At 44.8% G+C, this 16,764-nt stretch overlaps 3 protein-coding genes across 7 annotated transcripts; 1 reads left to right on the top strand and 2 right to left on the bottom strand.

Moving 5' to 3' along the window:
- Positions 1–1,918: 1,918 nt before the first annotated feature.
- Positions 1,919–5,937, bottom strand: LOC123185845 (uncharacterized). 5 transcript variants are annotated; one of them, XM_044597683.1, is made up of 5 exons: positions 5,473–5,937; positions 5,278–5,349; positions 4,172–4,421; positions 3,153–3,473; positions 1,919–2,447 (listed from the first exon to the last, which is right to left on the bottom strand). In XM_044597683.1, exons 3-5 carry the CDS (start codon positions 4,345–4,347, stop codon positions 2,384–2,386), a joined length of 561 nt encoding a protein of 186 aa, XP_044453618.1. In that variant the 5' UTR covers positions 4,348–4,421; positions 5,278–5,349; positions 5,473–5,937; the 3' UTR covers positions 1,919–2,383. The 5 variants fall into 5 exon arrangements, with proteins under 5 accessions (XP_044453618.1, XP_044453624.1, XP_044453611.1 ...); XM_044597689.1 differs by having other exon boundaries at positions 4,172–4,399; XM_044597676.1 differs by having other exon boundaries at positions 5,278–5,592; positions 5,658–5,937.
- A 700-nt stretch (positions 5,938–6,637) lies between these two features.
- On the bottom strand, positions 6,638–7,891 carry LOC123070709 (flavonol 3-sulfotransferase-like). The gene has a single exon (XM_044494041.1). The coding sequence runs from the start codon at positions 7,865–7,867 to the stop codon at positions 6,851–6,853; it is 1,017 nt and encodes a 338-aa protein (XP_044349976.1). The 5' UTR covers positions 7,868–7,891; the 3' UTR covers positions 6,638–6,850.
- A 2,090-nt stretch (positions 7,892–9,981) lies between these two features.
- Positions 9,982–11,564, top strand: LOC123070628 (pentatricopeptide repeat-containing protein At3g51320-like; the record flags this gene model as incomplete). Its single annotated transcript, XM_044493943.1, has 2 exons — positions 9,982–11,002; positions 11,089–11,564. Coding segments are annotated over 2 exons (1,341 nt in total), but the record flags the coding sequence as incomplete, so codon positions are not given.
- Positions 11,565–16,764: the final 5,200 nt, after the last annotated feature.

Raw genomic sequence — 16,764 nt, 5'->3', positions numbered from 1 at the left:
GTCAAACATAAGTAAAGTATTATAGACGAGCAATGTCACCTCTTTTTAAAGTCCTTCATCTCGAGCCACAAGAATACTGTTCGTGAGCAGTTACTCGAAATACTCACTAAAGTACTTCATCTCGAATCATATAAGCTCCGGATATGATTGAGTATCGTAGCATGGTCGAGCGGTGTCACCTCTTGATAAAGTCCTTCATCCCGGAACACATAAGCACCAAACATACACAACTAAAGTAGTATAGTCGAGCAATGTCAACTCTTTCTAAAGTCCTTCATCTCGAGCCATACGAGTTCTATTCGTGTGCATTTTCTTGAACTACTCACCAAAGTCCTTCATCTCGTAACACATAAGCACCAGACATACATAAGTAAAGTTTTATAGTCAAGCAATGTAACCTCTTTCTAAAGTCCTTCATCTCGAGCCATAAGAGTATTATTCGTGTGCAATTACTCGAACTAATCACTAAAGACCTTCATCTCGAAACACACAAGCACCGGACATACATAAGTAAAGTATTATAGACGAGCAATGTCACCTCTTTCTAAATTCCTTCATCTCGGGCCATATGAGTACTAATCATGTGCATTTAGTCGAAATGCTCACTAAACTCCTTCATCTCGGATCATATTAGCTCCGGATATGCTTAAGTATCGTGGCATTGTCTAGCGGTATCACCTCATGATAAAGTCCTTCATCTCGGGACACATAAGCACCAGACACACATAAGTAAAATATTATAGACAAGTAATGACACCTCTTTCAAAAGTCCTTCATTCGAGCCATAAGAGTACTATTCATGTGCATTTACTCGAACTACTTGATGAAGTCGTTCGTGTCGAATCATTTGCGTTCCAGATATGATTAAGTATCGTAGCATGGTCGAGCAGTGTTACTTCTTGATAAAGTCCTTCATCTCGGAACACATAAGCACCAGTCAAGCATAAGTAAAGTATTATAAACGAGCAATTTCACCTCTTTCTAAAGTCCTCCATCTTGAGCCATAAGAATACTGTTCGTGGGCATTTACTCGAACTACTTGATGAAGTCCTTCATCTCGAATCATATGAGCTCCGGATATGCTTAAGTATCGTAGCATGGTCGAGCGGTGTCACCTCCTGATAAAGTCCTTCATCCCGGAACACATAAGCACCAGACATGCATAAGTAAGTATTATAGTCGAGCAATGTCATCTCTTTCTAAAGTCCTTCATCTCGATCCATAAGAGTACTATTCGTGTGCATTACCTCGAATTTCTCACTAAAGTCCTTCATCTTGGAACACATAAGCACCAGACATACATAAGTAACGTATTATAGTAGAGCAACGTCACCTTGTTCTAAAGTCCTTCATCCAGAGCCATAAGAGTACTATTCGTGTGCAACTACTCGAACTAATCACTAAAGTCTTTCGTATCGAAACACATAAGCATCGGACATACATAAGTAAAGTATTATAGTCGAGCAATGTCACTTCTTTCTAAAGACCTACATCTCGAGCCATGGCAGTACTCAGGCGTGGTTACGCAAACACTTGAGCACCACGTGTGTTTGAACAAAGTTCTCGAACCGGATGTGAAATTGACACACTTTACTAATGTCCTATGTGTCTGGTCACTTAAGTTCGGAGAATGTCAAGTCAAATTTCTTTGTTTGGCTAACTATCTCCGAATTAACATTTACAAAGGTATAATAGAATCACCGGTAAATAAAAATTGTCAATTGACAAGGTAATCGTTAGGAGCGGTTAGTCTGCAATATGTGTTTTTAAACAAAGTTCTCAACACCGTGGCAAATCAAGAATATTGTGTTGAAAATAATTTTAGAGAGCATCATAATAAGATTGAGTGAATGACAACAAGCACGTGTAGCTTTGTCAAAAATAAGCAACAAAGGTTAAATTTGAGTTGCACTTGTACTGAAATAAGTACCACGGCTAACTTTAACCATCCTCATAGCATTTCCGAGTTTACATATTCACTACTTGGTCACAAAATGAACCTAATTTCCGACAACAAAAGAAAGCCTACAACACCAATTTGATCTGGCGAAACAACACAACAAAAGAAAGCCTACACCATCTTTCCTAACACCAATTTCATCTTTCGAGAGCAAAATGAACATTCTTATCAAGTACGAAATTCTCTCATGGCCTGCAAGGCCGCACTTAGTACACTTTGGGACTTTCCTTTGTGTCTTTGGTACACCTCGCTTTGAGGGGTATCAGGATGCTGTGTGGCCCTTACCTCTGCAAAAAGAACAAAACTTTGATCTTGGCTTGCTGACATTCTCATAACCTAGCTTTGCTCTTGCGTTCATTGGCCTGCTTCGATCACTTTTGCATGGTACTACATTCATTGAGCTTGATAGAATAGTTGCTCCTGTTATGACAGGCATATCTTGGTCATGCAGTTCAGTTGCGGCATGATCTTGTAACCCAAGCCACCCCTGCAACCATCAGCCGCCAATAAGTTTCCTATAACAATTTCTACATGTACGATTTCATGAGTCAAAGACCCTGCATATTTCGGAGTTGTTAACAATAATGCAAAGAAAAATAATTCTGGAAAATATTGTCAGAATGTGCACATCTCTGATTTGGGTTCAGAAGTACTTGCTTTGCACACAACAAAAAAAATTTGCTCCAAATAATATCAATTTTCTCCAAAAAAAACCTTTTAGTAGAAATAACTGATCTCTGTAAAAAATGTATTACTTTACATGTCAATTATGAAAATTAGTAACCGCCAATGCTAAAAGAATTGGACTATAAGTTTGACTGAAAACAAGCAGTTGCTAGCGACTATATTTGACTGAAACACAAACGCCTAGTTGAATGATTCCTGGGCACAATTAGAAATTTGAATCATGTACTGTTTGCCATCCTAGACAACCCCATACTGTGTACCATTTATGATCACCGATAAATGACATATTTTGTAACATCACGGGCACATGCTATACAAATTCGTATGTTACTGCCAATGGTCTTGAAATCTATCCAACTACTCCACAGTAAGAACAATCTGCCCCATAGGATCAAACAGTTCAATCATTCGTCGACACAATTTGATATATTTAGGACGCATCTATTGCAAGGGGGAAGGGGAGTAATTCATGCGGACAACTAGGAGTGCGACAGAGAGATAGTACCTTCCCAGCCACGGAGTTGGAAGGACAGAAGTCTGGCATGGCCTTCGGAACTTCAGATTCTGCGTCGCTAGCAGCAGATTTCTCTCCATCTTGGCTTGAGGAAGGAGAAGCGACATGGAGGAACACTCGCCACTGTCTTCCTCCTCTGGCGATCTCCGATCTGGGGCGCACTCCGAGGGTAATGAACATAAGCTGTCCACGGACACCGCACGAGAGATTGAAGGCTTCGCCCGATCTGCATAATTTCTCATGGCCATCTCCAAAACACTTTTCCTTCCTGATAATGAGGCGCGGCGGTCGGGTATCTTGCCAAGTCGGACCCTACATATATTTGAGATGTTAACCGCAATTGGAATGAAAACAAATATGTCTAATATAGTCAAAATGTGCTGATCACTCGGACTTTGAAGCAGAAGTAGTTGCAGTGTTTCGAATACTGTATGCATATATAGATATATGTAACAACCAATGCTCCAAAATAATTAACCGTGTAGCATCAATAGGTATGCTTCTCATAAAATTGTATTAGTGCACATGCCAATGCCTAAGCCATCGACAGTATAAATGCCTGAAAAAAGGCGGCAAAGTCTGACTATAAAATGTACTATAACCAAGAGCTGATTTTATGATTCCTTGACACAAATCAAAAATTGGATCATATACTGCACGCCAAATATACATGTTTATGATCGCTGATCATAATGGGAGGTCTTGTATTATCAACCGACAACTCCTGAATAACAAAAATTCTGCTTCAAAATATACAAACTTTTGACAGCAATCAACTGAACACTATCAAAAAATTTCTCCTATTCATGTCAATGTCCAAAACAACACTGGCCTAGATGTCCACGTTCATTAATCCAATCCCAAAACTAGAAAGTGAACATGTCACTGACTGTTCTAATTTCGGGCTGCCTAGAATCCTCAAATCTTCATCACGCCAACAACTTTACTGAAAAACAGGACTAGTTTACTGAAAGTTGTATTCACAACGGGGGGATCGATTGAGTTAGTACCTTTGAGGCCACGGAGTTGGAGTGCGCTGCGATTTAGACGGGGCCTCTCTGTGACTGTCGGTGTTATCAATATCTGGGACATTGAAAAAAATCTTCCATGGCCTCATGAACTTGAGATGCAAAACTTGAGGAAGGAGAATCGGTAACACCATATTTCCCTCCATCCCCACACTCATCGTCCTCCTCCCCTTCCTCTAGCAATGCCACGATACTAGTCGGGGTCGGACCCTACGTATATTGGAGATGTTAACTGCAATTGAAATAAAAACAATTCTGTAATATATTGTCTGAATGTGCACTGTTTAAAAAGGTTCAGAAGTAGTTGCTTTCACTGTTTAAAAACACAATGATGATTTCAGAAAAGCCGGATTGTGTATCATCATGTGTACATGGTCGGCAAGTGTTTTGAATACTGTATATGCATCCACTTCTGAGAAAAATAGCGGCAAGTGTTTTGAATGTTGTATGCTTCCACATGGCCTTCAAAATAATTAACCTTTTAGCATCAATAACTATTAGCTCTTAATTTTATCTTACTGTACATGTCAATGCCTTCATCAATTTGACTATATAAATGCCCAAAAAGCAAGCATCAAAATCTGACACCATGTTTTACTGAAACCGAAAGCCGAGTTACATGATTCCTTGACACAATTATAAAGTTGAATAATGTACTGTTTGCAAACGACATATTTATGATCAGTGGTAAGAACGGGAGATTTTGTAACATCATTTGAGTACTGGGCAGTAACAACAATCTGGTCCAAATAATCAGACTTTTGACAGCAAATAACTGAACACCATCAAAATTTTCGTACTCCATGATAAGATTGAAACTGACCATGCTTACATAATATTGGTACAGACTATTTTTCTTACAATACGACACCAGCCTAGATGGGAACATTCATGTATACAAATACTAAATACTGAACATGCCAATGACCATGGTAATTTGGAGCATACAAAGTTTGACAGACCATGGTCAAGCCAACAACTTAACTGAAAAAACGCCTAGTTCACTGAATGTGGCACAACTCAGCGAGGGTAGAAAGAATGGAATGAATTGACGAGGACAACCAGAAGTGCGAAGTAGATAGTACTACCTTTTAGGCCATGGATCTGGAGTGCGTTGTGATTAGATGAGGGCTCTCTGTGGCTGTCGATGTTGTCAATATCTGGGACGTAGGAAAAATCTTGCATGGCCTCAGGAACTTGAGATCCAGAATCGGTAACACCATGTTTCTCCAGAATCGGTAACACCATGTTTCTCAACATCTTGGCTTGAGGAAGGTGAATACCTCTGGAGATTCGGAGGAATGCACTCGTCGTCCTCCTCCTCCTCTAGCATATCATCCTCTTCCTTCTCTAGCAATCCCACATCTGGGAAGCCCTCGGGAGTGAACGGCTGGGAATAGAAGCTGCACATGGACACGACAAGATGGAGATTGAAGGATTTGACGGAGAAGCTTATGAGAGGAGAAACCTGAACCGGAGATCCATGTGAATAACTCTGCACCGAGATCCATTGGTCAAATCAAGAAGAAATCTGTAGATCCGGGTGCTATGTGGATGGGGGGTCGATCTGATTCCCGGCGACGAGGCTGCGTCTGCAGGAGGGGATTCACATTTTGAATTGTGTCTCGTTCGGGCGGATGTGGCAGCTGGGTCACGGGGTATGAGCACATCGCCCCATAGGCGAGTACGCACTAGGTGCGTGCGTAGGTAGTAGGTCGCCAGATACGATAGGACTGTATTCGTTCGGTATGCAGCCGAGAAAACTGAAATCGCTATATTCGGATGGGGCCATGTGGGGCAGGCTTGCGCCGATCCACATGAGGAGCGACGACACTGATTCGCGCTGGGCGCGCAATCAGTTAGGAATGCCAAGGTTTTGACGTTTGCCCTTTGCCGCGTGGATGATCAACCAAACTGACCAAGAGGTGGGTCATGGCCAGACGCCGAAGACCAAAAAGGTTCACATCCAAAAAAATCCAAACAAAGGTCAAATCGTGAGAATCTTTTCTTAATGCATGGGTCAAAACAGTAAAAAAAGCCCCCCTCCCCCCCCCCCCCCCCCCCAACACAACATGGATATCTATAGTAGCCATCAACAGTTTTCGATCTACAATACTGCTACGGCGCATTTGTCTTGTCTCCCTTGTTTTGCACGAGGGACTACAGTAGCTCCTTAACTTGCCTCTAGGAAGTCGGTGTAGCCAGCTCCGCAAAGAACACATGGCATATATATTTTGGAATTGTTAAATTTCAGTTGACTAAGGCTTAACGAAGTCTCAGTCGATGCTATATTCGTTAGATGTTACATGAAGATCCGTGTAAAATTTTCTTTTAAATTCTTTTTTTCTTTTTCTATATGTTCTGTCATTAGACTGAGACTTCGTTAAGTTTGAGTCGACTGAGATCTAGCCACAACCTATATGTTTTGTTTACTCTAGAATAGAATAGTGAAAAATGACGAGGAGATGCCCCACTGTTTGTAAGTTGCTTGTTTTAATAGGATTTGTACAAGTTACCTTTGGTGGAGTGACAGTCGAACTACCTTCACCAACTCAATTATGTGCTATTGAAATATAAAACATACACAATGTTTATAAAAAGTAAGCCGTCCAAATGCTCGTTTTCAAGTCCAACCTCGACTCAAAGTTGGGGAACGATGAGTCAGTTGAAAGCGAGACCCGACCCACGGAGCTTGTCCTCAACAATGGCGTCGAAGCGGCGCGCCATGTCTGCCGTCATGTGGTTGGTCCAGTCCCCCACCGCCCCTTTCCTGAAGTAGGACTGGTGCGAGAACTCGACGCGCGAGCCGCTGCAAGACCCCACGCTCCGGGCGCTCACGCCTCTCAGAGCTTCGAAGCTGCACAGCTCCACGACGCTCGCCGGCAGCCCCGCCGCCTCGTCGGCGGCCGAGAAGGGCCGCCCGAGGAACCGCGCCAGCTCCCGGACGTGGCCGATGGGATCCGCGAGCATCTCCTCGTACCTCAGGAACATGACCCTCTCCGGCGCGGCCCTGCTCGCCCTCCAGTACCCGAGGATGTGCTCCCATACCGGCCCGTTGGGCGTCTTCCCCTCGCAAGCCCACTCAAATAGCTCAGCGAAGGTGAACCGCCAGGCGCCGCGGAGGAAGTGCCACATCGAGACCACCATGTCCTTGGGCTCCCTGCAGACATAGACGATCTTGCAGGCGGGGTTGTCGGCGACGGAGGCCGGGAGAAGGGAGTGGTGCATGTGCGTGTTCATGAGCCTGGGCGACGGCAGCGCGTCCAGCTTGGCCTGCTGCCCGGCGCTGAACAGCTCGTCCATGAAGGGGACGCAGTCGTGCGGGTTGAGGCGGCGGAGCGGGTGCCCGGCGCCGGCGGGCGGGTACGCGTCGCGCGCCATGACAGCGAAGGACAGCGCCTTGAGCCACGTGGTGCCGCACTTGGGCGGGCTGCCCAGGAGCATGTCGCCGGGGCGCGGGACGAAGCGTCGCTGGGCGGAGATGACACCCCGGACCCTCCACTCGCTGACCCAGGCGCCGTGGTAGTGACGCAAGCCGATCGTTGTGCTGGTCGGCAGGGCGGAGACGATGTCGTCGTACTCGTCCGGTGGGGCGGCTCCGTTGTCGTCGTCGTCGCCGACGACGTCCTTGAACGGGACCGGGCCGACGAGGATGGACGCGCTAGGAGGAGCAGCCATGAGCAAATGGTTTGGTTGGAGATAATCACTACTCCCGCTCCACTGAGCTAGTGCTCTGGGCTGTCTGGTTTATAATTATCTAAGGCATAAAATTCCTTCGGCCGGTTGGCCGTCGCTTGCAAATTTTTTCAGGATCCATTTGGCGAGTACTACTAGGCGGGCGGCCGGCTGTGGGCCAGCCGTCTGATATGACATGTGAAGGTCGTCACATTCAGGAGCAGAGCCAGGATTTTGGATGTAGGAAGGCCAAGCCAAGTATAGATAAAAAAATCCAATACAAATGATAATTATCGTGAACAAGGTTGAGAACTTACACATCAGCCTCATTAACAATTCAAGTATGTTGGCAATTCTAACCAGCTTTGAAGTGAATTAATTTAAATGGTGTTTGGCAGCATTTTTTCGCCTCATAGTTGAGGAATCTCAGTTTCAAAAGCAACTCGCTTAGAAAACAAACTAATCTTAGTGTTGTTTGGAAGCGTTATTTTCAGTTCATTGTTGAGAAAATTTAATTTTTGAATTAGTTATACTGCATATGGTCGACATAGGAAATTTTTACATCACAAATAGGAACTCATGCCGAATGATTTGCATCAAGATAATTTCTAGAACGCGTACAAGATATGAATTCTTGTTCCCGCAAAAAGAAGATATGAATTCTTGAATGGATCTCAAATCACAAAACAAAACAACTAGATCTAATGTATTTTTTTGAAACGGACTAGATCTAATGTATAATTTCAACACTGATACGAGATGAGAGTTGGGAGAAATTAGTAGTGTGACGTGCTAACCTGCTAGTTTGCTGGCTGAAGCAATGAAGTAGTACGTTGAGTCCTCAACTCGCCAGATGAATCGGATTGCGTGAAGCAGAGGAGGGAGATCAGAGGACGGGCGTCAAGGGCACACCACGGCGGCGGTAGCCCCTAATCCCACCCAGGTATGCGCTAATCACGAACGAAAGAACACATTGTATGTTTGTCTAAAAAAAGTTAATGTTGTACGTGCGCTTGTATCGCTGTTGCGTGTACCTCGTCCAAGTGTATCGCTCGATCATGTGTGTACGTAGCATCGAAGGCACTCGGGACTAAATTGTTTGAGGAGTTGTGTGTCTACTGAACTTACACTATCCTACGTCGACTCAGTGGGGATGAATTCTTTGAGGAGTTATGGGCTGAAGGCACTTAGGACTTGTCATCGTTGCATGTTGATGGCACTCAAGATTTGTCCTACGTTCCAAAATGCTTCCAAAAATAGTATTTTTGGACCATCGATTTTAATTTTTTTGGCCAGACATTCAGGAATGTCATTTCAACCTGAAATTTTGCTTGCAGTTAGAAAATTCATCAATGTTCATCACAAAAAAATCAGATTTTTTTGAATTGTTTTACAATTTTTTCCGATTTTACTGTTCATGCGGGAGCATATGAGCTCGGGATCAAATACTCCATGTCCATGTATCTTATTTTTGTCTTCATTACCCCCATCAAAATCCCGAGATCTCATCAGTAACAGCTTTACAAATACCTTTGGGGAGCTTAAATACTGATATTGTGTTAGAAGAAATTGCCTGAACCACTGATTTTACAAATATTTCTTTGCCTTGCATAGACAGGATTTTTTTTCCTTCCATCACTTCAATCTCTGACAGACTCTATCAACAAGATGTTGAAAACAGTCGCTTTTATCCACGCCAACCATTATCGGCAGCCCCAAATACGTGTCAGATAGGGACTGAGTAGCAATGTTCAGCTCTCTACGTACATTCTCTCTGACCACAACATTTGTATTGGGGCTAAAGAACACACTCGATTTCGCGATTTTGACTTCCCTGGCAGTGGAATCCAAATTAACAACACTATTTTTTCAGATGGTGAATTGATCTACTCATCCGTTCAGTGTGATCCTCCACGTACGCTCAGATCTCAACTGAAGTGTCAGATCCAAAACCCCGGCCTGCAAGTGGGCCCCGCCCGTCAGCGCCAGCAGCCCGAGCCCAGCAGGCCTAAACCAAAGCAGGCGCCGAGTCTGGCCCGTCCGACCCCCCCGCATGGCGCCGCCGCCCCGAGGTCATCCCCGTCACCTCGGCCTCCCCCGCCCCCGCCGCCGACGACCTCCACGCCTTCCTCCGCCGCGGCCTCCGCTCCCGCGGCGCCGTGCTCCGCGCGCACGCCTTCCTCCTCCGCCGCGGCCTCCTCCTCGGCCACCCGGTCCCCTCGGGCCTCCTCCTCTCCGCCGCCGCCGCCTCCACCGCCACCTCCGCCACCCACCTCGTGCGCCTCCTCCTCCGCCACCTGCCCCCGCCGCTCCCGCTCTTCTCCCTCTCGGCCGCCCTCCGTGCCGTCGCCCCGCGCGTGCCCTTCTCCGCGCTGCTCTCCCTCTTCGCCCACCTCCTCCGCGCCCACGCCCCCTCCGGCTTCCCCGACGCCTTCGCCTTCCCGCCGCTGCTCTCCGCGGCCGCCTCCGCGCGCTCCCCGCGCAGCCACCTCCCCGCCGCGCTCGCGCTCCACGCGCAGCTGCTCCGCTGCGGCCTGCTCTTCGCGCCGCCGCCCCACGCCGCCAACGCGCTCCTCCGTTTCTACGGCGCCGCCGGCAGCCTCCCCTCCGCGCGCCACCTGTTCGACGAAATGCCCTTCAGGGACATGGCGTCCCACAACACCATGATGACGGCCCACGCTGCTGCTCTGGGCGGCGGCCTTGACGCCGCACGCCAGCTGTTCGACGGAATGCTCCTCAGGAACGTGGTGTCCTGGAACGTCATGATCAATGGGTATGTGAAGGCGAAGCGGCCTGAGCAGGCTTTGGAGGTGGTGCGGTGGATGGCAGGGGTCGGGGTAAGGGGTACCGCGACGACAATGGTCGGGGCGGCCACCGCGTGCGCCAGGCTGGGGAGGCTGGGGTCTGGCAGGGAGGTGCATTGTGCATACTTGCGCCGCTTTGAGGAGGATAACCTCTTGTTTTGGACTTCGCTGGTTGATATGTATGGCAAGTGCCGGAGGGTGGCGGCTGCGAGGAAGGTGTTTGATCGGCTCAATGTCCGGAATGTTGTTTGCTGGAATGCAATGATCATCGGGCATTGCGTGTATGGTGAACCTGCTGATGGGCTTCAGCTGTTCCATGAGATGATTGGACGAGGTGAGTACATTGGCTTGAATATGCTTGTACTTCTGTTAGGCTCCATGTGTTTTCAGGTTTGATATATCTAGTGCCTGCCTTTTCAGGGAAGAATGGTTCAGGTAACCAATGGGTTCTGCGACCAGATGAAGTCACTTTCATTGGTGTACTCTGCGCGTGTACCCGTTTAGGTCTCCTGAATGATGGGAAGGTATATTTCAACCAGATGACCACGACGTACAGTCTCAGGCCAACATTCGCACACTATTGGTGCATGGCGAATCTGTATGGGAGTGTTGTGATGAGGCACGACCTCGGATGTGCCACTGATTCGGCCCGATCTTTTACGATGAAACGGACTCCTTCAAGATTCACGATAAAATCTTCCAATTACGTGAACAGTACACGTAACCTGAAGATGGGGTGACAACCACCAACGGATAATCCCTCGACTCACGAGAAATCTCCCGTCGTAGTAGACGTAACCAGCTCGCAACCCGTCGGTGACGACGGACCTCGAACCAAGTGCAACTTTCGAATAGAAAATTCACACAAAATAAGTATGAACGACACCTAAAGAGGGTCCCTTAATATCGATACACAATATTGTCTAAACTCTAAAAAAAATAACATCCGTACAATGGACGATGCCAGCCCGTTTTATAGGCGACACACCAGGTCGTTTCAAACCGACTCACAAGCAAAAAGGTCTTTGTTCAACTAAGAAGATATTTTCCTAACTAATTATCTGGCCACCTTGATCACATAGCAACCGAAACATGACACGTAACTAGTACTAGTTGTAGACCTGCCTGAGAAAGATGCCATGCATGTAGCTAGCGTTCGCACCATGGAAGGAAAAACACATCACGTAGCTAGTTGCTTGCTTATTTCTTGCCATAGATCAAAACACAACCTGTTCGGGGGAGTTCTGAAAGTTGGTCTGATCTCTTCTTGTGGTGGAGGCATTTGGAGCAACATAGAACCAACCAAAACTTGTCCCGTTGAAGCACCATGGTCCAAGTCTCTTTCCTTTTGTGTAGCATATGAAATAGCTTGAAATATTTCCGTACGTGAAACAATAGCTTTACCACTAATGGCCACATCATGTTGGCCTTCTGGAAGAAGCAGAGAGCCTCTTGAGGAGCGTGCCAGAGGAGCTGAAGGCACGTGCATTGGGCGGTTTGCTCGGGTTGTGCCGCTTCAGAGGGGAATGGAAACTTGGGGAACGTATAGCCCTCAGGTTGATAGAGCTGGAACCAAGCAACTGTGCTCACTATGCTCTGTTGTGCAGTGTATATGCTTCCGCGGGAAGATGGGAAGATGCTCACAGGGTGAAGGCTATCATAAAGGAAAGCGATGAGAGGTTCAGTCCTGGACACCGTCTGGTGGATCTAAATGAGATCGCAAGTGAATTTAAAATTAGGGAGAGGCAACCTGAGAATCAGGAAATATATGTTATCCTAGATGACTTGGTGTCAAAGCTGCAGTTTACAAGCAGAGAAGATGCGCAAACTGAACCAGGGATAAAATAGTGCAGTATACACTCACAGACCATTTCCGAGCTGCACGGGTTTTGAGCGGGCAGGCAGGAGGCAGCTAGCTGGAACAGTAGGCTATGTTGTGACCCCACATGTAAGACACAGGGTTGCAAGAAGTGTATTCCCCAGGTGTACAAGCCGTTTAAGATTCTCGAGTCGGAAATGTTTGAGATGATATGTTGCATATACAGATGCATACAAGTGACACTCCACACACAGTCCATACAAGAAACTCAGGGTGCCCTGTTCTTCATGAAAATCCTCTGACAGCATGGTTCTGCCTGGGAGGATAATAAGATCGAGCACTTGAGATATATTACCAAAATGACTGTGTTGCCGCATCTCTGCTGGTTCGTGTGGATGGAGGGTACAAGTTTGGGTATACTGGGGATGAAGGCAACAGAGCTGAAGGGCTGGCCTTTAGTTATTTGGTGAGTACAAAATATTGGTCATACATTTGGCACAGGATGAAGGTTGCAACCATGAGATTTTCTTTTGCCTTTCTCCCATACCGACAGTTGACCGGAATTAGTGCAAGGCAAGTTTAAGAGAAGCCAAGTCTTGTGTAGAGTATCTTACCCTTTTTTCTTACACCTTTATATGGTCAGCTTGTCAGGCCAATGTCTCCTGATGAAATTTTGATAATGATGCCATTCGAATTTTGGTCATACTTTTGGCATAAGATGAAGGGTGCGGCCACGGAAGTTTCTTTCGCCTTTTTCCTGCACTGAAGTTGACTGTAATTGGCACTAGGCAAGTTCAAGAGAAGTCAAGTCTTGCGTAGAGTTTTTTTTTCTTATTACACTTTCTTATGGTCAGCTGGTCAGGTCAATGTCTCCTGATGAAATTTTCGTAATGATGCCATTCGAGCCATTGTTGTTAGAAGTAGCAAATAACTGAATACATGGATTCATTGTAGTTCTGTTGTTGATGGACAACTTAAGTTAATGGTTGATAATACCAGTGCACAAAACCACCATCGCACGCCGATATGGAACCTGAATGTTAGTATCTTTTTAGCCTTTGCTTTTTACAGCTCTTTTTAGCTTTTAATTAGTGACTACCTGAATGCCTACACGTTGCTGAAGAAATAATTGAAACAAATGCAATCATGTGGCACACCAGTCTATATAAATCCATGGCCACAAAATTGACCTAGAGTTGGTAAAAGCAATGGTGCTTATCCAAATATCAAAACTGTAAATTGATCCAATGACAATTTGGGGATATGGCAATTTTATGGTGACCATCGATGGCAATATTTAGCAGACCAAGAAGGATCTCCCTTAACTGAAGGGATCAGTAAAAGTTTAGAAGCAGCACGATCTTGAACAGAACAGGTATGTACACAATCTTCAGAGACATTGATGTGAGTGTCTAGTCCTAGTTTTGATCTTTCTTTCTTTGTTGTTGTTGCTGTTGCCTTTTCTCTTCTTTGAATTCTATATTTAGTTATGTGTGTAAGTGCATTTAACAAAGGACAAGAAAATATTCTAGGGTGTAATCTTTTAGATCCTGCTGTGTTTTATGCTGAGGGTGTGTTGATGTAAATGTGATGGCAGTGGTTGATTTCTCCTTGGTCAATATGAAGCTGATCATCTAGTTCTTCGATCACAAGTTTTCAGCTTGGTGATCTAAGCAATGCAGGCCATGCTTGGTCAGTTAATCTACAGATTCATACACATGAAACTTGGTCAAAGAACAATGGACAGTGGTTTGACCAGTAGTTATTTTTTTATGAGGACCTGTAGTTATTCTGGTGAGAACAAATTATTGTTTATACATTTTGCATAGGATGAAGGGTGCGGCCAAGAGGTCTTTTCCTTTGCCTTCTTCCTGCACTGGCAGTTGACCGGGCCTGGTACAATACAAGGCAGGCTTAACAGAAGCCAAGTCTTGTCGTAGAGTTTCTTTTTATTCTCGTACACCTTTCTTATGGTCAGCCGGTCGGGCCAATATCTCCTGATGATTTTTTTTACCATAACACCATTTTAGCCATTATTGTAGAAGTAGCAAATAACTGAATACACAGACTGTCTTTTGTTGTAGTTGTGTTACTTTGCTGGACAAATTCAATCGCTTATCCATAGTATCAGTGCAGTAAACTACCATGACACAGAGATATGGAACCTGAATGAAGTTCTTTCGCCTTTCCTTTTTTATGGTTTTTTATAGCTTTTTCTTTTACTTATTGACCCTAATCCAACCTTGCCACAAAATGTAGTCCACGAGCATGGCAATTTCATGGTAGACAAAGGGTGGCGATTTAATTGGATTGAGCAGACTAGTATGGATTTTTCATTCTATAAGGGATCAGTAAATGCTTAGAAGTGACACGGCTGTTAACATAGCAGAACAGAACAGAACAGAGGATCTTCCCTTTTTTTTAGGATCTTCCTTTAGGTGTTGCTTCTCCTCTTCCCTGAATCTTATTTGGTTATGTGTGCAATTGCAGTTAAAAAACAGCGAGAAAATTAGTCTGAGATCAAATGCTGCAACACCTACAGGCCACAATACTATCCTTCCTGGTAAACAATTCTCCCATGTTAAAAGAGTTCGTCTGGTGTACTAAGTGTGGTGAACGTCCAGATTGAGGCGGACAAGCTGCATCTCACTTAGCAGTCACCTACAAAATGTTGGTCATACACCTGGCATATGATGAAGGGTGCAGACATGAGAGTTTCTTTTGCCTTTTTCCTGCACTGACAAGTTGACCGTAATTGGCACGAGGCAAGTTTAATAGAAGCCAAGTCTTGTGTAGAGTTTTTTTTTCTTAATTTTTTTATGGTCAGCCGCTCAGGCCAATGTCTTCTAATGATATTTTGATAATGCCATTTGAGCCATTGTTGAAGAAATATCAAATAACCGAAATACACAGATTCCTTGTTGTTTTGTCAGTTTGCTGGACAAATGGGTTTATGATATGTATACCAGTGCAGTAAACTACCATGAAACACGGATATGGAACCTGAATGCTATTCTTTTAGGCTTTTGTATTTATTACAATATCTTTTAGCTTTTACTTTGAATGCATATGCCTTGCAGCAGAAATAATAAGAACAGATATCCAATCATGTGGCGCATCAGTCTGTATGAATCCATAGATGACAATATTATGGAATTTAGCAGATTAAGAAGGATCTTCTTTTACTGAAGGGGTCTGTAAAAGTTTAGAAGCAACGCCGATCATGAACAGAACAGGTATGTACAAATTCTTCAGAGGCATTGATGTAAGCGTAGTCCTTGTTTTCATCTTTTCTCTCTGTTTGTTGTCGCTGCTTTTCCTTTTCTTTGAATCGTATTAAGTTATGTGTGAAATGTTCCAGCCTTCCAGGGCGTAATATTTTCTATCCTGCTGTGTTTTATGCTGAGGGGTGTGTGGATGTAGATGTGATGGCACTGGGCTGATTGATCCTTGGTCAATATGAACCTGATCATCTAATTCTTCAGTCAAAATTATTCCGCTTGGTGATCCAACCAATGTAGGCCATGCTTGGTCAGTTAATCTCCAGACTCATGCCCCTTTGATTGGCTCACATGAAACTTGGTCAGAAAATGATGTAGAGTAGTAGTCTGACATTTAGTTATTCTGGTGAGAACAAATTATTGTTCGTTACATTTTGGCATAGGATGAAGGGTGCAGCCATGAGGTCCCTTCCTTTGCATTCTTCCGGCGCTGACAGTTGACCAGAATTGGCACAAAGCAAGTTTAACTGAAGCCAAGTCTTGCTTAGAGTTTCTTAACTCTTTCTCTTACACTTCTTCATGGTCGGCCGATCGGGCCAATGTCCCCTGATGAATTTTTTGATAATGCCATTTGAGCCATTGTTGTAGAAATAGCAAATAATCGAAGACACGACTTCTTTGTAATGGTTTTTTCGGTTAGTTTGCTGGACAAATGGAGTTGAGGATTCATCATACCAGTGCACTAAATAAACTACCATAGTATTTTTGCAAAGGAGAAAACCCTACCAGGGTGCTCCCTCCGTTCGGAATTACTTGTCTCGAAAATGGATGTATCTAGAATTAAAATACATCTAGATACATCCATTTCCGCGACAAGTAATTCCGACAGAGGGAGTACATGGATATGGAACCTGAATGTTATCATTTTATCCTTTCCATGTTTTACAGCTTTTATGTTGACTAGCTGAATGGTCATGTTGTGCCAGAAATCTCCATCTCCACTAATATCAATATTGATCTCCTGTCTGTTCTTAGACTCTAGTGATAATTAGAGAG

The sequence above is a fragment of the Triticum aestivum genome, chromosome 1A, assembly GCF_018294505.1.
Source record: "Triticum aestivum cultivar Chinese Spring chromosome 1A, IWGSC CS RefSeq v2.1, whole genome shotgun sequence".
Lineage (NCBI taxonomy): Eukaryota > Viridiplantae > Streptophyta > Magnoliopsida > Poales > Poaceae > Triticum > Triticum aestivum.
Note: the sequence above shows the minus strand (reverse complement) of the source record. Positions and strands in the feature narration are given on the sequence as shown.

Bases quoted from the DNA above. Each gene is read 5' to 3' on its own strand.
- LOC123185845 (XM_044597665.1), bottom strand. From the start codon at position 4,347: ATGAGTGTGGGGATGGAGGGAAATATGGTGTTACCGATTCTCCTTCCT. The intron at 3,474-4,171 runs GTACTAACTCAA...AAATATATGTAG, and splicing joins CCAACTCCGTGGCCTCAAAG to GGTCCGACTTGGCAAGATAC. The intron at 2,448-3,152 runs GTACTATCTCTC...TGATGGTTGCAG, and splicing joins CCAACTCCGTGGCTGGGAAG to GGGTGGCTTGGGTTACAAGA.
- LOC123070709 (XM_044494041.1), bottom strand. From the start codon at position 7,867: ATGGCTGCTCCTCCTAGCGCGTCCATCCTCGTCGGCCCGGTCCCGTTC.